Source organism: Nansenia antarctica (assembly GCF_963989245.1).
Source record: "Nansenia antarctica genome assembly, chromosome: 2".
Lineage (NCBI taxonomy): Eukaryota > Metazoa > Chordata > Actinopteri > Argentiniformes > Microstomatidae > Nansenia > Nansenia antarctica.
In genome coordinates, this window is record NC_137675.1 from 6,141,600 (window position 1) to 6,166,599 (window position 25,000).

The window sequence follows — 25,000 nt, forward strand, 5'->3', positions numbered from 1 at the left end:
CGTGGCTGGTTGAAAAGGGCGCCATATTATCCCTTTGTCTGAAACGCATGTCAGACCTGTGAACAAGGCCGCTAGTTTTCCCTTTGTGTAGATGCATGTCTGAGTTGGCGCCAATTTCTCCCTTTGTGTGGACAGAGGCAGGCTTAGTGGACACACAGGGCCTAGTGGAAAGCATGTGCCATTTTACAAGTATTTGAATAAGATTATCTTGGCAAATAATACGTTGAACTGCATTGAAAAATAATCTTGATATTGCTGTGTCGGGGAGAATAATGATTATTGTGGAAAAGCAGTGTTGTGAAGATTAATCTTACAGTCTTGGCTTTTTTCCCCCTGACATTCATTTTTTTTCAAATACACACGCGCGGGTTTTGATAAATGTCAGTACTCATCTCTTAAAAGATAACGATAAAACCATACAAATAGACTGGGATTGATAAAAATAGAGATAGAGTGAATTGATCTCGGGGTATTTCAAATAAGTTTAAAGAGATTGTTTTAAAGCAGGCTACAAACACGCGGGGGTTACCCCACAGAGAAGGACAAAGCCTCTCTTCCTTCTTCCTCTGTTGTTCAAACATACAGACACGTTGCGGGTGATTGTTGCATTACATAGATTTAACGTAGTTTAAAGATATTTGTCATAGTTTGTTAAAAGTAAAGATAGATTGTGACTTTAGGTTAGATTCAAAGCATATGTGGCATTTGTGCGTGAGTCTAGACCAGGCTGCTTTCCCTGAGCAGAATCACAGCAGGGTCACAGACCCCAATGAAACGGCCCTGTCTGCTTGCATAGAATGCTGACGAGAGATCTGTAGAGATCACTCATAGATTGATGTTTTTAATTGATTGTCCTATAGCAAATTACTTTAATTAATTTAATTAATTACTTATCAGTTGAATTAATTATTCAGAGCATTCATTTTCTGTTTCCCAGAACAATTGATTGATTCCATAAGTTTTAAATCAATGTATATGATGATATAGTGAATAATTCTAACGAATCATTCATTCATTTCACTTAAACAATTGATTTAGGGATAGATTGTAAAAATAAATCAGAAGATTGAGAGTTTTAGGTAAGGTAGTCATTCTGTAAAACATCTTCGGTGTGGCGGCCTCTATTGGTCGAGACACGATAGGACGTTTTTAATTGTGTACTGCCCTCTGGTGGTTAAAACAAGACAGGACGTTTTTAATTGTGTACTGCCCTCTGGTGGATAAAACAAGACAGGACGTTTTTAATTGTGTACTGCCCTCTAGTGGATGAAACAATATAAGACATTTTTAATTGTTTGCTGCTCTCCAGTGGACGGAATACGAATCACACTGGACCACTGGTTCTCCATCAGTGCATCCGCCTGAGGTCGACGATATAGTCTTTTACAATGATAAATGGAGGGTTACTTCAATTAATTTAAGTAATTACAAATTGATTTAATTAATTATTCAGATTATTTCATTTTCAGTTTTCACAAAACTTTGAGCAATTGGTTTATAGTGGTCTAGGGATGACGTTTTCTTCCACAGGATTTCATCAATGAAGTGTAAATGACTAAGTCTAGTTGATTGTGCATTCCTTCCAAGTAGCAGGTCGATTTCCTTACAGATTGTAATGAATAATTAATCATTTTATTCCTTCCCAATGACAAGTCGATTTCTTTACAGGTCGTGATTAATATTCGTGTTTTACATCTTTTTATTTGAAGTTAAGTTCTTTTTTCACAGTTCTTGATTAAAGAATAGCAGAACAGTTTCTATCTAAGGATTGATCAAGCAAGGGGTTGTGGATCAGAAAGACTTAAAGCGTGACCTGCTTTTTGTAATTTGATAATTGTGTTGAACAGCCTTTGTAGTTTAATAATTAAGTTGACCTGAACTATAATTAGTATTGATTGAGCAATTAAGTGACACATTCATACATAATAAGGGAAAAAACCATTTAGATTAAAACGCATACACATAGATTACATTTAAGTCAATAATACACAATACCACTGAAACAATCCGTTGTTCCGGAGTTGTAGTGTTCTGTGTGGACAGTTGACACAGTTAAAAGTTGGACTAGCATCTGTTTAGCAGATACAGCAACAGAAGGTGGGTTGTAAGGAAAGTACACCTTATAGCATATTTTCAGCATATTAAGCAGTATAAATACTTCAAACATGGGAGCCAAACCCAGTAACATTGTGAGGGCTGTTAATACAGCCAAGGGAATATTAGCAAATTCATCTCCTGTGGCTATAGTGGAAAAAATGAATCCTCTTGTTAAGGAGATTAGCGAGATATCAACGAAATGGAATATTCGTTGGGCAGACATTGAACAACCATGGCCAGCAGAGGGCACCTTTGATTTACAATTAATTGCAACATTGGAGATACTTATCAATGTACATAAGGCGCATCAAAAAGGAAAGATTAGATCAGAGAAACGCAGGTTAGAGTTAGCTATTTTAGACCTCTTCAAGGTAGAGGGGCAGAAAGTAGCATTAGCTTGGAAAGAGAAAACAGCTCACATGGATCCAGAAAAAAGAGATGAATTGGCCAAAGCAATGGAAGAGAAAGTGAACATTCCATTCTCACACACAGCTCCAATCTCCAGTCCTCCTCCCTATGCCAAGAGACTGGAGGACAATTCTCAGCGGATCTACCCTCAGGTCCCTGTCCTAAGTACGAGTGGAACCTTCACTATCAAAGATAAGGATGACAATGTACTGGAGAGGGGAAGAGCGAAAGTGACCGTGGACTTCGAACCAGAGAACAGGTCTGGTGCCAAACCGAAAATAAAGGAGGAGCCGAGGGAAAAAGGGGACGACAGGAGGGACAAGACGGATGACGGTGAAGATGGCAGTGGAGGAGATGGCAAAGATTCCAGTGATGACAGCAATGCACAAGGAGGCTACAGTTCTCCGATAAGAAAACTACTAGCCAGGGCCGAAAAGCAGGGAGGGAAAATACGCTATAAGAAGGGAAAAGAAGAAAATAGTTCTGAAGATGAGCAGAAGTCTCTGAAGGCAGGGAAGAGAAGAGAGAGCTTAGAGCAAAAGAAGAAGAAGCTGCAGGAAGACAGGGATGAAGAGGAGGGAGAAAGGAGGGCAAGAAAACTCCGTGCGAAAATCCTAAGAAACGAAGAGGACTACAGACAACAGCTGCAGGACCTAGACGTAGAAAGAGAAACGTGTCGTCAATCTCAAGCGGCAGCTTCACCTGCATCCCGGTTGAACTCCCCAAGGTCCGGAGCGACACCAAGGTCCGGAGCGACACCAAGGCGGGAAGCGACACCAAGGCGGGAAGCGACACCAAGGCGGGAAATAAAGACGGAGCCACAAGAGCCACAAGTAAGCGATTATGAAACAGCATCGGAAGAAGAGGAAACTCAGGGGAACTTCCCAGTGCTGATTCGAGGTAACCAGATGGAATATCGTCCTTGGAATCATACGGATCTGTCAGAAGTGATCGAAAAACTCCCAGTCCTGGAAGATGGAGGTCATCCTTGGACGGCGCAAGTCGACGTGAGATTGACAGGGACGCACGCTGCTATGGGGGATTTGAAAAGACTCTTAGCTACCATTACAGGATTGGACACCATGCAGGAAATATTGATGAAGGCGGGACTTCATAGATATATCGATACATCCGTTTATGATCCAGAACTCTTCGCAGCAAACAGAGGCAAGCTGTGGAAGGCAATCAGAGAAACATACCCTACTCACATTCACCCAGACAATGTCATTGTGAAGCCACTGGGGGGAGATGAAAATCCCCGGGGGTACGTTGCCCGTGTGCACTCTCAATGGAGAAGTGTGACAGGGAAGGATGCCGAAGATAACCCGTTAGAAAAAGCCATAATCAGGGAAAAGATTCAACAAGGTCTCCCTACCCCAGTTAAGAACAAGTTAGCAGAAGTGGTGGGGCTACGACACATGAGCAAGGCTGTTTATATAGACAACATAGCACACCAAGTAGAATTATTTAGAAAGAAGATTCAGGCACAGAAGGCACAAGACGAGGACTCACTCAGAAAACTAACTCAAGTGCAATTGCAAGAAGGCAAGAAAACCAAAGAGAGAGAGCAGACTATAGCCCTACAGGTCCCATCTCAGCCACAGCAACTGCAAATTGTCCCTCCCCAGTCATACCCACAGGGGCCACAAGGGGGGAATCCATACCCACAGGGGCCACCAGGGGTGCAAGTGGTTCCATACAACCAGCCTGGCCAAGGACCACCACAAGAGGGATGGACCACAGCACCGAGGAGGGTACTAGGACCATGTTTCGTATGCGGCCAGTATGGACACTTAAAACGTACCTGCTTTAAGAAGAACCAGGGGGGCGCAGGGGGGAAACAGAAAGGAGGAAATAAGCCCCCTGCTGCACCGGCTCCAGGAGTGGTGAACCCCTATGGAGGCCCAGCAGCTGCGCTATAGGGGTGCCCAGAAGATCCGAAAGGGGGGTGCCAGCTGGTGGTGACAAACAGGCCTGAAGATGAACCTACAATATGGGTGTCGGTCAACCAACGTCCATTAGAATTGATGGTGGACAGTGGAGCAGCCTACACCTGTCTGAAGCCTGAAGACGCCACGCACCTTCCTATGTCTGGGAGATATGTGAAGACAATCGGATTCGAGGGAATTAAACAGCTGATCCCTACTACTGAGCTTGTAAGCTTAGAGTACAAAGGACAGAGAGCAAATCTGTCAATACTTGTATCAGAACACACGCCAATAGGGCTACTAGGGAGAGATGCACTATGCCAGTTAAATTGTACCGTGAAATGCACACCGGACGGCTGTCAGGTGACAGTGCCACAAGAGAACAGACAACTGTCTGTCATGATGGACAACAACGCATCTATGGTATATTGGGTGGGAGGGCTTAGCCCAGACCTAATGGAACCAGCAAGGATGTGGGACAATTATATCCTGGCACACATGGCAGAGGCCAGAAGGCCTACTGATCCATTGCATTGTACACTCCAGTATTTTAGAGAAGTTGCAGATGCAACCCCAGATGAGTGGCTGAAGCATCAGCCAAAACAGGTACAGCTTAGTGCAAGTTGTATAATCCTAGGCCCTCAGGGAGTGGCTATGAAGATAAACAGTGACACTTATCTAGATCAGGAGCATAAGATTGAGGGTAGCATCCCTCATGTGACACTTATGATATCTGAACACTATAAGCAGAAGCATTTAGGGGCAATGATGGCAGACTCAGAAAAAGCCAGATTTGTAACGACAAAAGAAAACCCTGCTATCTGGAGGAGCATTGATGGACAGTTCACAAAACTGATGATCTCTGCTCAAGGAATAGGACATCCGCAGACTGTGAAGCTAATGAACCAGCTAATCCTTCCTGTACAAGCTGACAGAGACCTCAGAGAAGAAATGATGCAGAATGTGCCAGCCGACCTGTGGGCAAAGAACAGTACAGACATTGGATTTGTGAAATCAGCTCGTCCATTGAGAGTTGAACTCATACCGGGTGCAGAACCCCCTTGGAAAAACCAATACCCATTGAAACAGGAAGCAATTGATGGAATTGAGCCACAGATCAAAGGACTGTTAGAGGCAGGAGTCCTGAAGATAACTCAATATCCGTTAAGCAATACACCTCTTCTGCCAGTGACGAAACCTGATGGTTCATATCGTCTGGTACATGACCTACGGGCTGTGAATGAGGTAGTCGTCAGCTATCCAGCTGAAGTTCCTGATCCTCATGTGCTGTTAACTCAGATTCCATCTACAGCCAAAGTATTTACAGTGATTGATTTATGCGGGGCTTTCTTTTCTATACCTCTTAGTGTAGAAAGTCAAGGGTTATTTGGGTTTACTTACAAAGGTCAGCATTATCAATATACCAGAATGCCACAGGGGTACAAACACAGTCCTCATGTTTTTAATCAGGTCTTAAGGGAGGACTTAGACGGGTTAGAACAGATGATAAGTAGTACTGCCATTCAGTACATGGATGACATACTCCTTTGTGCCCCAGATGAAGAAACATGTCACAGGGATTCCGTTAAACTGTTAAAGGTTTTGGCGGAGAAGGGACACAAGGTGTCTAAAAAGAAGCTACAGTATTGTCAGGAAAAGGTAACTTACTTAGGACAATCCATTACACAGGGACATCGCAGCGTCACAAATGAACATTTGGAAGCTATTCAGAGGGCTCCAAAACCACGAACGGTTAGGGAAATGATGATGTTTTTGGGCATTACTGGGTATAGTTCAGCATGGGTGGAGGATTACTCTAGACTAGTTGCTCCATTGAGGGGGATGATTAAGGAAACAGGTAGCGATAACCTCCAATCTTGCATTACTTGGACAAGGGAAGCTGATTTGGCGTTTGAGACAATTAAACACAAATTGCAAGAAGCGCCAGCTTTAGCGCTTCCAGATTATTCCAAAGAATTTGGATTGTATGTTTCTTCTTCAGCCGAGGGGAAGTATGCCTGCGCTGTTCTTACGCAACCAACAGGCATTGGACCTAGTCCACAGCCCATAGCCTATTACTCTGTCGCATATTCAGAGGTAGAAATGGGTTTCGCGCCATGTTACAGAGCAATGGCCGGGGCTTATCTTATGTACGAGAAGGCAACAGCCTTAACAATGGGGTACCCAATTACCATTCTCTGCCACCACAGTCTAAGGAACCTCTTGAATCAAGGCAAGTACACTTTGACGATGCCTAGGATTAGGGATTATTACAGGATGTTGGAAAGGGAAGATGTAACCTTACTAAGATGTAACACACTTAACCCAGCAGAGACCTTGCCAACCCCAGAAGATGGGGAACCACACGATTGTGTGAAGGAAGCTACGAGGTACTCTAAGCTTAGAGCAGATCTACTAGCTTTGCCTTTAAAGGAAGCTGACATTGAGTATTGGACTGATGGATCTTGTTACCGGGTAGGAGAACATTTACGTGCCGGGTATGCCATAGTCCGATCCCAAAATTCGAAGTTCATTGTAGAACAGGCCGAGGCTGTTCCTCAGCCTTGTTCAGCTCAGTTGGCTGAATTGATTGCCCTCACAGAAGCATGCAATTTGGGAACCGGACAAAGAGTGACAGTATACACCGACTCTGCCTATGCCCACAATGTGTGTCATTTACATGGAGCTGTATGGAAGGGACGGGGTTTTAAGAAAACTGATGGTTCGCCTATTCAGCACCACGCTCAAATCATGAAGCTGTTACAAGCCATGATGAAACCAAGGGAATTAGCCATAGTAAAGTGTGCCGCACACAGATCTGACTCATCACATGTCACACAAGGTAACAGGGCTGCAGATGATGCAGCCAAAGCTATTACAGGAGCAGACAAAGCAGGTAAAGTTCTGCTGGTCACACATGAAGTACAGTTACAGGGCATGGTCACGCTTGAGGATTTGTTGATGTTACAGAGTGAGGCGAATGCGCTAGACAAAAACTTATGGTTAACAAGAGGAGCTAGTCAGGATGACACAGGTCTATGGAGAAATCATGAGGGGCTGGTTGTGGCACCCCCAGATTTATTAGGCGTACTGATACAGGAAGCTCATGGATTAGCACATGTGTCCAGGGGGGAGGTAAGACGCAAGATCACCAAGGAATATGGTTTTTGGGCTCCATATTTGTTGGAACAAATAGACCATGTCCTTGGTCAATGTGTGGTCTGTTTGAAGAACAATATCAGGCCTGGAATACCAGTGGGAACTGGGCATATCCCTACCCCAAACGGGCCAATGAAACATTTAGTGATTGATTATGTGGACATGATTCAACCTATTGCAGGATACAGGTACATGCTAGTTGTAGTAGACAGGTTCAGCAGATGGGTAGAAGCTTGCCCCACTCGAAGAAAGGATGCTCAGTCTGTAGCAAAGTTCCTATGCAGGGAAGTCATGCCTAGGTTTGGAATTCCAGATAGGATATCGTCAGACAATGGTAAGGAATTTGTGGATAAGACGGTAAAGCTTATACTCAAAAGTTGGGAATCAAGCAGAGACTTGGGTGTATTTACTCACCTCAAAGCCAGGGGATAGTAGAGAGGATGAACGGGGTCCTTAAGAACCGTCTTTCTAAGGTCTGTAAGCATACAGGTCTTAATTGGTTGGAAGGACTCCCTCTTGCATTGATGGCCTGTCGTTCCAGTGAGATTCGAGGGCTGCACTTGACTCCCCATGAACTGGTGATGGGGAGGATAATGACAGCTCCCTGTGTACGAACCAGTGGGAAAGGGCCAAGTTTGGCTCTCCTGGAGAGTGACATGAAAGCCTATGTACAGTACATGACTAACCGGCAAAAGAGTATCTCTTCTTATGTGCTCCACAAACAGGAACGTGAGGAGGAGGTGAACGCACAGGAGAGGAAGGACGCGTTGCAACCGGGTGACAAGGTCTACGTGAAGGTCTACAGACGGAAGTGGCATGAGGCTCGACGGGAAGGACCTTACGAGGTCGTTCGGTGCACTGGGACTGCCCTCCAGATCAAGGGGTCCCCCACCTGGTATCACGTTCATCACTGCATCAAGGCGCCCAATGAGGACGATGAGGGAGAACCTCAGCAGGATGGTGAGGAGATCCCTGGGGACGAGGAAGTCCACAGCTTGGACATCCAGGCTGACGAAGATGTTGGTGAGTATCTGCGTCATGATGCAGATGATGCCGGGGGCCTCGTCCCAGACCCTGTCCAGCCCACTGATGAGTGGGTCAACGGAGACCGTGAAGGATCCAGTGACTGCGACACCCCTCTTGGGGGTTCTACCGAGCCTGGTGTTGCCCCTGTTGTCACCCCTTCCGACCCTGACAATGCTCCAGACGGAGATGTCAGCAACCCGGGCGGATGCCCGGACCGAGGTACCATTGAGAGACACAGACCTGTCAGTGATACACCTCAACCAGACAGACCCCGTAAAACACCAAGGCCAATTAGGAGGAAACTCAAGCCATGCCGTTTCAGAGACTGATATACCCCTTAGTGTTCCTACCCCATTGACTTCTTTGGACAATGTTACACTTTACTCACACACTGTTATGCCTGGACGTCAGAGAAGAATGATCATAGCAAGTAGAGCTTTTACTTGCCCACATTCACGTTGTACTATTGATGATTGTTTGATCTATACCGCCGAAGAGAGCGAGTGGTATTTATTGGATACTACATATATTACACTTGATCAGTACTCAAGCAACATGCAAGAAACTCGTGTGACATTAACTAATGTTGACCAGGAAGAGAGCTCGTATTGGTGTGCTAGACGTGATATCGGTGAACCGGTGTCTAGTAAATCCAACAATTTCAAGGACAATATTTGTAGGACCAGGCCTGACTATCCACACCACTATAGGACCTCGGACTGTGAGACATTGGTGCATAAATATGTTCACGATGAGTTACCAGGAAAGGTTGAAAATGTTGCTGTGAAGGCTCCTACGAAGGCGATTGTAGTTGCTACTGACGATTATTTGTTGTATGATTCTAATCACCTGGGGACACGGTCCCACCCTAATTCTGCCACTAGTATCATGAAAGATTTTGCTTCAAAAATGAATTATTCTGATTGCTGGATTTGTCAACAGGTCCCTGTAAGTGCGTCTGCTCCTATGTTTTTCCCCATCCCGTTAACTAAAGCAGAATGGCTTCATTATAATTGGCAGGGTTTAGCCCCATTTGTTTTACAGGGCAAGAACCAGAGCTCTTCTTGTCAGCCCAGCACGATTCTGGTTCCTTTAAATTCTTCCTATGCAGGTGTGGATATTGGTGTGTTGGAACGTCTGACAGCAGCGGTTAACAAACACCATAGGCCTAGCGGTGTGGGGAAGGTTATTATTGATAGGCTTACACATTTGTCACAACCAACAGGTCCGAAGAAGATATATATTATCCAAGCTATGTTCGCTCAATTAAATGGTACTGCATTGAGTCCTCATCTGTCATGTTCTGGGAGTGTGACTTCTACACGGTGGAGGGGTTCAGTTGTTATTTCTGGATTAAAATGTAAAGTTGTTGATTGTGCTATGGTGCCTCAAATGAAATTACATGATACCAATACTACCAGACGGCAGAGAGGCACCACGCAGCTTAAAGTCATGCCTCTCGTAAATGTTACAACCTGTATTGACATTCAAGTACGGCCCAAGATCAGCTCGGTTCGTCAGTTAGGGGCTGCGTCTTGTGTAGGTGGAACCATTTTCTCGTATCCTGGTACGGAGCTTCAACTCCCGGAACATGTGTTTCTTGTGTGTGATAATGATGCATTCTCTAAGCTTCCTGCTTTCATTGAGGGTGGTTGTTATTTGGCTCATCTGATACCTTTGATTAGGAAAGTTACTCGGGAGGAGATGTCTGTACTTCACAAACAAGCAACCCATCGTAGTCGTAGGGCGTTGTCTGCCGCTCAGAAGTTTTTTGGCCTAATATTCCCAAGTTATGGTGTCTACAACACTCAGACTGAATTAAGTGCCTTATCATCCGTTCTTGAAAAACACATTAATGCTTCGGATGCTGTAGTGTCTGCCCTGGCCACTGAATTGACTGAAACTAAGAATGTAGCTCTCCAAAATAGAATGGCTTTGGACATTATTTTGGCCAGTCAGGGTGGTACTTGTGCTTTGATAGGCGGTGAATGCTGCAGTTATATTTCGGATTCTGGTAACGCTTTGCATGATTTTCATGAATCTAACAAGAAGGGTGTAGAGGATTTACATAAAGAACACGGTTGGAATATGTTAGATTTCTTTGATTCTGCTTTTTCAGGTATTGGTAATATGATCAGGTCCGTCGCTATTATTTTTGTTGTCATTATCATCTGTATTATGTTACTTGGTATTTTGATCAAATGTTTTGGAAAGTGTATTTCGGATGTTCCTATTAATGCTTTGGTGTTGACCAACGTAGCTGATGAGCAAAAGCTGGATTCTGTTTTGCTTTCTGATTTTGTTTCCTCTTTTGATGATTTGTTTATTAAGTGATGTTTTGTGATTATTTGCGTCGATTACTGTTTGTTTCTTTCTATATCATGTGATTAATGTCAGTTGAGAAGTGGTGTGGTGGTTATGCAAAGATAGGAAAGCGGTTCTGTTCCTAGCGCAACGAAGAAAACGCTCTTGACTGGGAAAGGATATCAATCTGAGACAGCGGTAAAGGCTGTTCTCCAACTGGGTACAAGTGCTAGTAACCTCTGACCCCGACGCTTCTAGGACAAAGAAAACATCGGTCGTTGGAAGTTTCTATGTTAATTTGTGCATGATGGATTGTGTTTAGTTTAATTGTGGTTGTTATTTTCAAGATTCTTTTTGTTATTGGTTGATTTCTTTTGTTTTTTGATTTTTATTTTTTAATTTTTTTATATTTTCTTAGCTGTGATATGTGGGGTTTGTGTTTTTGTTTTGGTTTATGTGATCATTTAGTTTCGGAACACCCTCTGGGTGGTCCGAGGGGGGATGTGTAGTATATTTTTATACATTAATGGCCTTCTTATATTCACGTATATTTTACACATATATTCACGTATATTTTACACATATTACACGTATATTTTTATTACCTCAAATACACTATATTGAATACTTTATTATTTCATTTACGAACGATCTCAGTTGTCGCACATGCGCAGTCACACACACACGCATATGCACGCCCCCGAGGGTCTGGGCCAATCAGAGGCCTAGGAGGAGGGCTATAAGACTTCCGTGCAGAGGCGCGAGCGGCCTGCTCTACTATCTCGATTCACGGTGTGCCTGTTCAGTGTGCCTGTAATCTGAAGACCCAACCTTTTTTTGAATAAATACTTTTAAAACTTTGGACCTTCTTGTATCACTGAAACAGAGAAAATATTCTACAGGTTCAAGCGGCATCAGTATACTGTAGTTGAGTTGAGCAATACTAGTGTCAGGGAATGTTGTTCTGTAAAAGCTAAACAACATACAATGAGCCCATAGGGGCATATCCAGGACATTTTGACTGGGCGTTACGTTAGAATTATAAGGTTCTATCTACATTTTTGTCAAGATTTAGTTTTTTTTACATAATCCGATCCATTAGGTGTTTATTAATGCCTGTGTGGTGTTATTTAAAAAAAGTTGACATTTTTTAGTTAGTAATTAATAAAATACAAAGGTTCCATCTCACAAAACATAACGGAATGTAAAAACTTTGACGCTCAATATCTCTGAACTACCCTAAACGGAGATAGAACCTTATCATTCTAAGCTCATGTGGGGTGGCCAAGATGAGCTTGTGTGGGGTGGCCAAGATGAGCTTGTGTGGGGTGGCCATGGCATAGCGAATCTGAATGAATGGCAGGTGATGTCCAAACAATGTGTCAATACAGATGTTCAATGCATCACACTGCTTCAACCTAATGCACAGATCAATCAAAAGTCTGTCGATGAAATTGCAAACGTGCGCTAATATCAGCGGACCGGCTGTCATCGTTGATCAACTGCCTATCCCATCTGGGGGGGCTACCCTCTCAAACCGCCACGGCCCGTAGCATATAAATCACAGATAAAGTCCTTTCTGGAAACGTCATTTTGTAAACGTTGACAGGATCCTTGGGGGACATATGGGTTCTGTGACGACCGTGACGACAGGTGGGGGACATCAGAAGATACGACGCAGCACAACCTCGCTGTAGCATCGGTTATGTCCCCAAGGTACATAACTATCTTTCTCTTATCTCATCCCCTCTTTATTCTTTCTCTCCATCACTCTCTTCCTTCCTTCCTTCCTTCCTTCCTTCCTTCCTTCCTTCCTTCCTTCCTTCCTTCCTTCCTTCCTTTCTGTCTTCCTTCCTTCCTTCCTTCCTTCCTTCCTTCCTTCCTTCCTTTCTGTCTTCCTTCCTTCCTTCCTTCCTTCCTTCCTTCCTTCCTTCCTTTCTGTCTTCCTTCCTTCCTTCCTTCCTTCCTTCCTTCCTTCCTTCCTTTCTGTCTTCCTTCCTTCCTTTCTGTCTTCCTTCCTTCCTTCCTTCCTTCCTTCCTTCCTTTCTGTCTTTCTTCCTTCCTTCCTTCCTTCCTTCCTTCCTTCCTTTCTGTCTTCCTTCCTTCCTTCCTTCCTTCCTTCCTTCCTTCCTTTCTTCCTTCCTTCCTTCCTTCCTTCCTTCCTTCCTTCCTTCCTTCCTTTCTGTCTTCCTTCCTTCCTTCCTTCCTTCCTTCCTTCCTTCCTTCCTTCCTTCCTTTCTGTCTTTCTTCCTTCCTTCCTTCCTTCCTTCCTTCCTTCCTTCCTTCCTTCCTTCCTTCCTTCCTTTCTGTCTTCCTTCCTTCCTTCCTTCCTTCCTTCCTTCCTTCCTTCCTTCCTTCCTTTCTTCCTTCCTTCCTTCCTTCCTTCCTTCCTTCCTTCCTTCCTTCCTTCCTTCCTTTCTGTCTTTCTTCCTTCCTTCCTTCCTTCCTTTCTGTCTTCCTTCCTTCCTTCCTTCCTTCCTTCCTTCCTTCCTTCCTTCCTTCCTTCCTTTCTTCCTTCCTTCCTTCCTTCCTTCCTTCCTTCCTTCCTTCCTTCCTTCCTTCCTTCCTTTCTGTCTTCCTTCCTTCCTTCCTTCCTTCCTTCCTTCCTTCCTTCCTTCCTTCCTTCCTTCCTTCCTTCCTTCCTTCCTTTCTGTCTTCCTTCCTTCCTTCCTTCCTTCCTTCCTTCCTTCCTTCCTTCCTTTCTGTCTTTCTTCCTTCCTTCCTTCCTTCCTTCCTTCCTTCCTTCCTTCCTTCCTTCCTTCCTTCCTTCCTTTCTGTCTTCCTTCCTTCCTTCCTTCCTTCCTTCCTTCCTTCCTTCCTTCCTTCCTTCCTTCCTTCCTTCCTTCCTTTCTTCCTTCCTTCCTTCCTTCCTTCCTTCCTTCCTTCCTTCCTTCCTTCCTTTCTGTCTTCCTTCCTTCCTTCCTTCCTTCCTTCCTTCCTTCCTTCCTTCCTTTCTTCCTTCCTTCCTTCCTTCCTTCCTTCCTTCCTTCCTTCCTTCCTTCCTTCCTTCCTTCCTTTCTGTCTTCCTTCCTTCCTTCCTTCCTTCCTTCCTTCCTTCCTTCCTTCCTTCCTTCCTTCCTTTCTTCCTTCCTTCCTTCCTTCCTTCCTTCCTTCCTTCCTTCCTTCCTTCCTTTCTTCCTTCCTTCCTTCCTTCCTTCCTTCCTTCCTTCCTTCCTTCCTTCCTTCCTTCCTTTCTGTCTTCCTTCCTTCCTTCCTTCCTTCCTTCCTTCCTTCCTTTCTGTCTTCCTTCCTTCCTTCCTTCCTTCCTTCCTTCCTTCCTTCCTTCCTTCCTTTCTGTCTTCCTTCCTTCCTTCCTTCCTTCCTTCCTTCCTTCCTTCCTTCCTTCCTTCCTTCCTTCCTTCCTTTCTGTCTTCCTTCCTTCCTTCCTTCCTTCCTTCCTTCCTTCCTTCCTTTCTGTCTTCCTTCCTTCCTTCCTTCCTTTCTTCCTTCCTTCCTTCCTTCCTTCCTTCCTTCCTTCCTTCCTTCCTTCCTTCCTTTCTGTCTTCCTTCCTTCCTTCCTTCCTTCCTTCCTTCCTTCCTTCCTTCCTTTCTTCCTTCCTTCCTTCCTTCCTTCCTTCCTTCCTTCCTTCCTTCCTTCCTTCCTTCCTTCCTTCCTTCCTTCCTTCCTTCCTTTCTGTCTTCCTTCCTTCCTTCCTTCCTTCCTTCCTTCCTTCCTTTCTGTCTTCCTTCCTTCCTTCCTTCCTTTCTTCCTTCCTTCCTTCCTTCCTTCCTTCCTTCCTTCCTTCCTTCCTTCCTTTCTGTCTTCCTTCCTTCCTTCCTTCCTTCCTTCCTTCCTTCCTTCCTTTCTTCCTTCCTTCCTTTCTTCCTTCCTTCCTTCCTTCCTTCCTTCCTTCCTTCCTTCCTTTCTGTCTTCCTTCCTTCCTTCCTTCCTTCCTTCCTTCCTTCCTTCCTTTCTGTCTTCCTTCCTTCCTTCCTTCCTTCCTTCCTTCCTTCCTTCCTTCCTTCCTTCCTTCCTTTCTGTCTTCCTTCCTTCCTTCCTTCCTTCCTTCCTTCCTTCCTTCCTTTCTGTCTTTCTTCCTTCCTTCCTTCCTTCCTTCCTTCCTTCCTTCCTTTCTGTCTTTCTTCCTTCCTTCCTTCCTTCCTTCCTTCCTTCCTTCCTTCCTTCCTTTCTGTCTTTCTTCCTTCCTTCCTTCCTTTCTGTCTTTCTTCCTTCCTTCCTTCCTTTCTGTCTTTCTTCCTCTCTGCCCGGTATTTCCCTCCCGCTCTTTGTTCCCGGTCTTTCTGTCTCCCCTCCTCCTTCTGTCAAACACATTCCCTCCATCCATCCCTCATTCTCCCCTCTTTCTTTCACTTGCTCACCTGAACATCTCACTCTCCATCCCTCCTTCATCTCTGTCCCCCCCCCCCCCCCCGCCCCTGCGCTGCGTGCATCAGTAGGCAGAGTGTACCAGTGTCTTGTATCCCTGCCTGGTTTGAGAGAACGACTAGAGTGGAATGTTAAACATGTCCTCTACCCCAGAGGAGTGTCTGTGTGTGTGTGTGTGTGTGTGTGTGTGTGTGTGTGTGTGTGTGTGTGTGTGTGTGTGTGTGTGGGGGGGGGGGGGGCAGTGTAGGGGGAAATGACAGACAGGGGTGGGGGGGCATCAGTCGTTCGGATAAAGCTGAAATATCCAGAATGATTGTTTGTTCGTTTCGGGGACAACCCTAATTCGTTTTATGATAGAAGCAACGCATTTGGTACAAGCACCAAGTCCCTGTAGATATGTATTATACTGTATTATAGATCTAGGTATACGTTTATTGCTCCATTGATCCATCTTGGGTCTGTGCTTGCTTGGCTGGGCCGGGTGTGTTGGTGGTGGGGCGGGCTGGGTGCGTGGGGCGGCGGGGGCTCCCCGGGGGGGGGGGGGTGTGGGGGCCCACCGCTGGGTACTGGTAGGCAAACTGGCTAGTAGTCGCTCTATGTGTAGAGGGCTGCAAGGGAATTTTTCCTGGCTACATAGTGTACAGGTTTTTACTTTTGCCTGCTCGCGGCTCTGTCAGTATTGATTGATTGATTGACTGATTGACTGAACATTTTCATTGTGTAAAGCGCATTGAGTTGCATCTTGTAAGAAATGCGCTATACAAATAAAATTTGATTTGATTTTGATTTGATCATAGGTTTACCCCCTTAACAGGCCACGACAGCCATCTTTAGAAATGGCCGCTGGAAGCCTTTTTGGGTAAGCATAACAGTTTAGATTAAGATTCTGCAAGCTAAGTAAGTAAGGTGATGGCTAATTGTTTGAACATTCAGATCAGATGTCGGGATGGGCACAATCACACCTCAACTCAGACTGTATTGACTCCCCCTCACACAGAGGCCTCAGCTGGAGTGTTATTGCACTGTCCTGGCACCTCGCTGGTGGAACGAGCCCCCCACCACTTACTGCAGAGTCACTCCCTCTCTTCCGTCATAGACTGAAGACCTCCACCTCTTCACCTGCACCTTAGCTGTCCCTCCTGAAGACCTCCATCTCTTCACCTGCACCTTAGCTGTCCCTCCTGAAGACCTCCATCTCTTCACCTGCACCTTAGCTGTCCCTCCTGAAGACCTCCATCTCTTCACCTGCACCTTAGCTGTCCCTCCTGAAGACCTCCATCTCTTCACCTGCACCTTAGCTGTCCCTCCTGAAGACCTCCATCTCTTCACCTGCACCTTAGCTGTCCCTCCTGAAGACCTCCATCTCTTCACCTGCACCTTAGCTGTCCCTCCTGAAGACCTCCATCTCTTCACCTGCACCTTAGCTGTCCCTCCTGAAGACCTCCATCTCTTCACCTGCACCTTAGCTGTCCCTCCTGAAGACCTCCATCTCTTCACCTGCACCTTAGCTGTCCCTCCTGAAGACCTCCATCTCTTCACCTGCACCTTAGCTGTCCCTCCTGAAGACCTCCATCTCTTCACCTGCACCTTAGCTGTCCCTCCTGAAGACCTCCATCTCTTCACCTGCACCTTAGCTGTCCCTCCTGAAGACCTCCATCTCTTCACCTGCACCTTAGCTGTCCCTCCTGAAGCCTCTCCTTCCTCCTGTCTGTTGTGTTTTTAGAACACACTTTATTTGCTCAGGTCTCATACCCTATGTTTTAACATGCTACTGTTGTTTTATTGTTGCAAGTAAATGTAATGAGTTGTTGTTGCTCTCCACTCCACACAGTCCTTCATGCATGCATGTCTTGTTCATAGCAGTGTTGGGACGACACGGGTGCTGGAGTCCATGGAGGACTTCCACAGAGCCCCCTCGGTTTTTTGGTGGAAGTCCTGGCAGTCAGAAACCATCAGCAAAGGTATAAAGCCCTTGTGGTTCACAGCGGTATTGCAGCCTGATGGTAGGCTCCCACATTGAAGCCCCCCCCCCCCCCGCGCGCCCCCCCCATAAAGTAGCCTGGGTACTTGCACTGTCTGGACTAGTAAACATAGTGAGACAGGAAAGTGGCTGTGGATAAACAATAAGTTGCTACTTCGATGCCATAACAATTATCATCGCAGGCAACAGCATACCTCTTAGCCTTTCATTTCGTTGTTACGTAATAGACTGTCCGTCTTGAGAAAACCTCTGCTTAGCTTAGGCGATGTGTGAGCTTATCGCAAGGGGGAGACAATTGCTCTGAAAAGGGAAATACAGCGTTAAGAATGAGGAGCTGTTCATCTCAGCACCACGGTGAGAGAGGGAAACAAACAAACAAACACGCACACACACGCACACACACACACACACACACACACACACACACACACACACACACACACACACACACACACACACACACACCCTACAACAAATAGGCACGCAAAAAAACCTAGGCCTACAAAATCTCCGTCATCACGACAAATATAATCAACCACTCTGTAACCCCCTCAACCGGTTCTCAACCCCTCTCTCACTCCCCGCGTTTCATACCCCCATCCCCCCGTAGCTGAGGCGAGCCCACCCCTCTCCCCTCCGCACTCCCAAAATAGAAATAAGATCTTTCATATTTATGTTTTCAGCAACAAGCGCTGGGCCAGAGGTTTTCTATTGGAGACGGAGGCGCAAAGACCGTGTTAGTGTTAGAGAGAAGAAGAAGAAAAAAAAAAAGACGCACAAGTGGGGGGCGACACACGCCGAAGCAGACAGCGCTGTGTCTGAACCCCCAAAAAACTGAAAGGGGAACAATTCAATGTGTATTCCCTAACCCTACTGTATGTACAGCGGCTGAAATCTCGCTACCCCCCCCTTCGCTAATTCGTGACGTTAGAATTATAAGGTTCTATCTCCATTTTTGTCAAAATTGAGTTTTTTACATAAGCTGATCCATTATTAGGTGTTTATTAATGCCTGTGTGGTGTTATTTTTAAAATGTTGACATTTTTGAGTTAGTAATTCATAAAATACAAAGGTTCCATCTCACAGAACATAATGGAATGTAAAAACTTTGACGCTCAATATCTCTGAACTGCCCTAAACGGAGATAGAACCTTATCATTCTAAGCTCACGAATTCACAAGAACTCGTGTCGCTCGCTTTGGCGTGTCGCCGTGCGTCCACGACCACCGTGTTGGACCGTCTCTCCCTGGGTTGTGTCGATTTTTTCATCCTCTGCTTCTAACCATCACCCACCCCTCCTCCTCCTCCTCTCCCCTCCACTTCTATCTCAGCCTGCAAGGAAAACGAGACGGGGAGGTGGAAACTGGAAACTGGGAAAAACCAAGGATAGATAGTCAGGCTTATTTCTTTTTGCCAATTATTTTCCAGCCCAGCGTCGTCGCCTCATTCGTTTAGCAGTTGTTGTTTTTTTCCCGGTGTTTTTTCATGGCGCAAGGGCTGTGTATGCGGTTCAATGTTGGGTCCGGGTCTGGCTGTGATATTATAACCGCCACGGATCATTTGGATACCGGAGCAACAGCAGTCTCACAGCCGCGGAGAGGGTTCGCCAGCGCCCCCGTCACATCCCCTTCTCCTGCCGGGCTCTATGTCGCGTAATGGTCGGCTCGTCTCCCTGGATGCGCCCGTCTCTCCGCGGACCTGCGTCGGTGCCTCTCTCTGTAGCGTTTCATTCCCGGTGGAAACCTTCAACCGTCTAGGGGCTACATATGGAAACTGGGGATCAGAATTTTAGGAAAAAAGGAAAACTAGCGGGCCGTTGTTTTATTTCACGACTTCATTTTGGCTGTTTTCGTTTCACTTGATTATTCATTTCGTCCCGATCCCCGGTTGGTTTTTATCCATGGTAATGGTTGGTTTTATGCATTACAATCATGTTTGCCCCTGATTATTTTGTCATGAATTAATTATTGATTTTGGGGACCCTTTGAATCTATTCATTTGAATTCATTGTTTAATTTCACTCAATATCCCTCTCCCTCACATTCCCAGCCCCGTGTCTCTCCCTGCTCTCCTCTTGTTACCAAATAGATGAATATTCAGATAGGCAGAATGCAAAAATCATGATACTTTAAATTGATAAGTTAGGGTTGAAGAACGTGAAGAACATAGAATAGTCATCTTAATTCGTTGGTGTTTCATTTGACGATTGGGTGGGTGCTTAGGCAATCCGTGAGGCCGCGCAAGTCTACCATAGCCTTAACCCCCCTCCTCTCCCCACCGCCGTTCACTCTGAATTCACAATGTGTGCGCGTGTATACGCGAGCGCGCGTGTGCGTGTGTGAGAAGTCTTGAGAGTGTGTGTGTGTGTGTGCGCGCGTGTGTGTGTGCGAGTGTGTGTGTGTGTGTGTGTGTGTGTGTGTGTGTGCATGTGTGAGTACACAGAGTTGCACCAATTGCTACACATGTCAATCACATCCGTCTACATAGAAGTTGTCAGTCGTGTACCACGTGTGAGACCGCTTGTGAGGGAGCCCTGGAAGGGCACATGTTGGAGATGCTATCTCACAGCGAATCTGACATTCACAAAACCCTGGCTGGGTGATTGATCACTAGAATTTCGGAGAGTTTGCCCAAGGCCTAAAGAAGGCCTATCATTTAACCCAACTAGACCAGACAAAAGCAACCCTAAAAACCTAATGATCTGGTCGAATGTTGCAGTTGTAAACTGACGTTTTAAGACAGGGCAGCCTATGCTACTGGATGGCTAGACTCTATGATAGCAGCAGCAGCAGCTGTCAACCTCTCCTGGTTTGAATCCCAACCAGTCCTCTGCTGTTTGGCCAGACACCTCCCTTAGGGCCAAACACACCTCTCACACACCTTCCCCCCTCGCATTTTTCACCTTGTCTATCGACCCCCCCCCCCCCCCCCCGAAAACCAACCATACGATATCCCCCGAGCTCCCCGGCCTCCCCCACCCCCCCTCCTCCAGCCCGCGGCGGCGGCGGCACCACCCGGCTTTCCGACACGGCCTGGTCCCGCAAGTGTGCGAAGATTTATTTCCTCTACGTCAAGCGGAAAGGGGGCCCCCCTTTCATGGAATGCGGGAACATGGGCGTGTTTGACCGAGGAGTTCAGATGCTGCTCACCACGGTGGGCGCCTTCGCCGCCTTCAGCCTCATGACCATCGCCGTGGGGACGGACTACTGGCTGTACTCGCGCGGCACGTGCAAGAGCAAGAGCAACAACGAGAACGAGACCAGCAAGAAGAACGAGGAGGTGATGACCCACTCTGGGCTGTGGAGGACGTGCTGCTTGGAAGGTAAGGGACCGACCGACGGATACCCCAACCCTGACCCTGACCCTAACCTGAACCCTAACCCCAACCCTGACCCTAACCTGATCCTGAACCCTAACCAGAACCCTGACGCTAACTCTAAGCTGAACCCTGACCTTAACCCTGACCCTAACCTGAACCCAAACCCGATCCCGAACCCTAACTTGATCCCCAACCCTTACCCAAAACCTAACCTGAACCCTAACCCGAACACTAAACACCCCCCCCCCCCTCCCCCCAACCCCCAAGAGAATACTGGATAAGTTACCGTTTTTACCTGTCCAAACCTGGCAAGGAGGTTTGCCTTTGCTGTCAATGGGTCTAAACAGATAGTGGAAGCCCAGGAATGACATCTGGGTCTGTACCCAGGTCTGGTGTGGTGAGGTGTGGTGTGATGTGATGTGATGTGGTGTGGTGTGGTGGTGTGGTGTGGTGTGGTGTGGTGTGGTGTGGTGTGGTGTGGTGTGATGTGACGTGGTGGTGTGTGGTGTGGTGTGGTGTGGTGTGGTGTGGTGTGGTGTGGTGTGATGTGACGTGGTGGTGTGTGGTGTGGTGTGGTCTGATGTGGTGTGGTGTGGCGCAGGGGGCGCGGCTGTGGCGCAGGAGGTAGAGTCGGCGTCTAATGATCGGAAGGTTGGCAGATCGGCGGTTCGAGCCCCGGCTGGCCACATGTCGAAGTGTCCTTGGGCAAGACACTGAACCCCAAATTGCTCCCAATGAGCGGGCCGGCGCCTTGCATGGTAGCTTGCCGCCATTGGTGTGTAAATGTGTGTGTGAATCGGTGAATGAGAGGCCGTTGTAAAGCGCTTTGGATAAAGGCGCTATATAAGTGCAGTCCGTGGTGTGGTGTAGTGTGGTGGTGTGGTGTAGTGTGGTGTGGTGTGGTGTGGTGTAGTGTGGTGTAGTGTGGTGTGATGTGGTGTGGTGTGGTGTGGTGGTGTGGTGTGGTGTGGTGTGATGTGGTGTGGTGTGGTGTGGTGTGGTCTGATGTGGTGTCACCCAACTGACCTGGGGTTCAAATCATCTCTGAAAACGTTTCAAAAACATAGCTGTGCTTGGAGCAAACGCTCCGAGTATTTTGAAAGTATTTCCCCATCAAATATTTCTGGTACCCAGGTGTGTTGTGGGTATCCCCTGACATCACTTCCTCCCCCTGTGGTGGCTGTTCAGGGGCCTGCCTTTATTGGCCTGATGGGGCTTCCATAGTTTACATACAGATTGGGTCTTTTAACAACTGTCTCAGAGGAGAGTTGGTCTGCTCTACGCAGGGGGGTTTGGTTAACACTCCCTACATGATACACCATCACAGGAGAACAATACACACACACACCCACACCGACACACCCGCCCACTAACCCCCACCCACACACACACACACACACACACCGGTTCTCCTTAGCCCAGGCCCTGTTCAGATGTTTAGAATGAGTCGCTTTCGCTGGTTAAACTTTGACAATAGCAGAGACTATTTTCAATAATAGTCATTCACATACATTTTTTTTACTGGACATTATACCCTAACCAGCACTTCAACAATTCCCCATACAGTATTTTAGTGCCGATGTCCCAATATTCATACGTTTTTCTGCCCGGAACGTTCCTCAGCGATCCTCAGCAAATGCAACAGGAAGTGCCAGTCGGTGGGCGCGAGCGGAGCGGCCTGTTACATAACGCTCTGATGTTATTGGCTGTCTGTCTGCGGGGCGAGATACCAGAGAGATCATGTCTAACTTTGACCCAGTTGCCTGGGGGTCATTTTATTCCCACAAGGCCGTGCTCTCTCCCAAGTGTCACACAGCTGGACACAGACAAACCTCTCGTAGGGTCAGTGCCGACCTCGGAATTTCGGAAATGACATCTCTGGTATTTCGCAGGGAAATATGGATGGGATTAATGTCCAGAGGAAGCATGGGTGATCTGGAGTGGGACTTCATTTGTGGTGATACGAGGGTGATTCCAGGGTGATCCCAGGGTGATACAGAGTCATTTGAATACTAATGTAGAGAGTGACCCGTGCAGAAAGAGAGGGAGATATGATGGCTGGTCCAGTGAAACTGTGGTCTGAGTTGTAATGAGACACACTGGTTTATGTGTGTGTGTGTGTGTGTGTGTGTGTGTGTGTGTGTGTGTGTGTGTGTGTGTGATGTGTGTGTGCGTGTGTGTGTTAGAGAGACAGAGAGATCAGTGTAAGCCATCCCATCCCGTTTCAGATGACCGCCAACAGAGCTGCAACAATGACACCCCTGCATGGAATGATGGATTAGGTTAGGTTAGTGGTTTGATGTGTATGTTTGTTGATGTGTGAATACATAGTGTGCGTTTACTCTTTATTTGCGTAATGTGTGTGTGTGTGTGTGTGTGTGTGTGTGTGTGTGTGTGTGTGTGTGTGTGTGTGTGTGTGTGCGTATTCAGACATCTGATTGACTGAGCATCTCTCGCAACAGAGCATAGCAAAGCTATGACGTCAGATACTGCTTCCCTCTCTTCTCTCTCTCTCCCTCTCTATCTCTCTCTGTCTTACTCTCTCTCTCTCTCTCTCCCTCTCTCTCTCCCTCTCTATCTCTCTCTCTTTCTCTCTCTCTCTCTCTCTCTCTCTCTTTCTCTCTCTCTCTCTCTCTCTCTCTCTCTTTCTCTCTCTCTCTCTCTCTCTCTCTCTCTCTCTCTCTCTCTCTCTCTCTCTCTCTCCCTCTCTCTCTCTCTCTCTCTAGTCGTGACCTCCATCAGAGCTCCATTGCCCACTGACCTCACTGTTCATTTATCCTCCCATGATAGAACTACGCCTCTCCTTCACAAGCTATTCTATTCACTGTCCTATTCTCCCTGGCTTGATTTCTCCACCCCTCCATCTCTCTCTCTCCACCCCTCCATCTCTCTCTCTCCACCACAACCGTCATAAACCTCGCGGTGCAACTCGACATCAATATTCAATTTCTCTCTGTGGGCTACAACTGTCACCCGCACGCTTCTCTCAGCCCGTTAGCATGTAGCATGCTATCTCCACAGGTCTTAGCTCGAATCGATAGCCAGCTACGGTGGTTCCATTGGTCCTAGTTAGCATCGAGCTAACTGTATACCAACAGGCTGTATGTTGCGTCTAGCCTTATTTCTCTATTAGCCTTACTTGTTGTCATGAAGCTAGCTTGCTAATATCATAGATGTTAATGTGCATCTAGCCTTGTATCTCAGAATCAGAATTGCTTTTATTACGTCCAATGTAGATGTACACAAGAGTACAATTATTAAGCTTTGGTTCTTCAACATTGGCATTGCAGTAAGGTACAAAATCAACAATAATAGAATCAAGTAAAATAAGTAAAGTAAGTAATAATAAAGTAGAATAAGGTAATAAAGTGATGAAGTGACGGGACCAGTCATTCTGCAGTAGAAACAGTAGTGCAAAATGCTGTAGGCCTACAGGTTACAACATGATGAAATGCAATATCATACAATATGCAATATAATACAGATATGATACAGTACAGGAAGTCAAGTAGCAGTCAGTGTAGTGTCAGGTAGTCATATAATATATATATTATTGTTGTAGTGAGGATGGTTTGGGGGAGACAGTCTCAATCTCAGTGGTTCTATAATGACCTTTTGTTGTACCACTAACTCTCTACCCTCTCTGTATGGACTTCCATCTGTCTCTGTATCCTTTATACACCAATGCCAATCAACACACAGCTGACGTTAACAGTCCAACAGACACGTGTCTGTTAAGTAGCACAACCCAGTGTCTTTGTTCTCCATTGACAGTATATCTTTGAAAAGCTTTTTCTGAAGATACGATATTGACACAGAATAATGTGTGTGTGTGTGTGTTTGTGTATTTGTGTGCACGTGTGTGCGTGTGTGCGTGTGTATGTCTTCGAGTGCATTACCGGGTTGACATTAATTATGCTAATAGGGTGAACAGCTATCAGCTTCATTAGTGCTGCCAGTTCTGATGATCCACTGCACCTTCTTTTGTCAGCTCTGTCAGCAGGGGGGCACATGTAACAGCACATGTAACAGCTCTGTAACAGCACATGTAACAGCACATGTAACAGCTCTGTAACAGCACATGTAACAGCACTAGTAACAGCACATGTAACAGCACATGTAACAGCACATGTAACAGCACATGTAACAGCACATGTAACAGCACTAGTAACAGCACATGTAACAGCACATGTAACAGCACATGTAACAGCACATGTAACAGCACATGTAACATGTAACAGCTCTGTAACAGCACATGTAACATGTAACAGCACATGTAACAGCACTGTAACAGCACATGTAACATGTAACAGCTCTGTAACAGCACATGTAACATGTAACAGCACATGTAAGCGGCGTGTGTCATGACGAATACGCGTTTAATTTCTGATACCGGTGACGATTGTCTTGTGCAGTTGCCGTTCTCCACGGTGCCGGGAACATAGTTCTCG

General features: G+C 46.3%; 1 protein-coding gene across 1 annotated transcript in view; it reads left to right on the top strand.

The window, feature by feature from the left end:
- Positions 1 to 20,341: 20,341 nt before the first annotated feature.
- Positions 20,342 to 25,000, top strand: part of LOC308149715 (voltage-dependent calcium channel gamma-2 subunit-like) — a gene marked incomplete at both ends in the record, with an annotated part of 66,446 nt that continues 61,787 nt past the window's right edge. The window contains one exon of the mRNA XM_080522613.1: positions 20,342 to 20,552. Coding sequence (XP_080378739.1) covers positions 20,342 to 20,552 — 211 coding nt within the window. The remainder of the gene's footprint in view (positions 20,553 to 25,000) is intronic.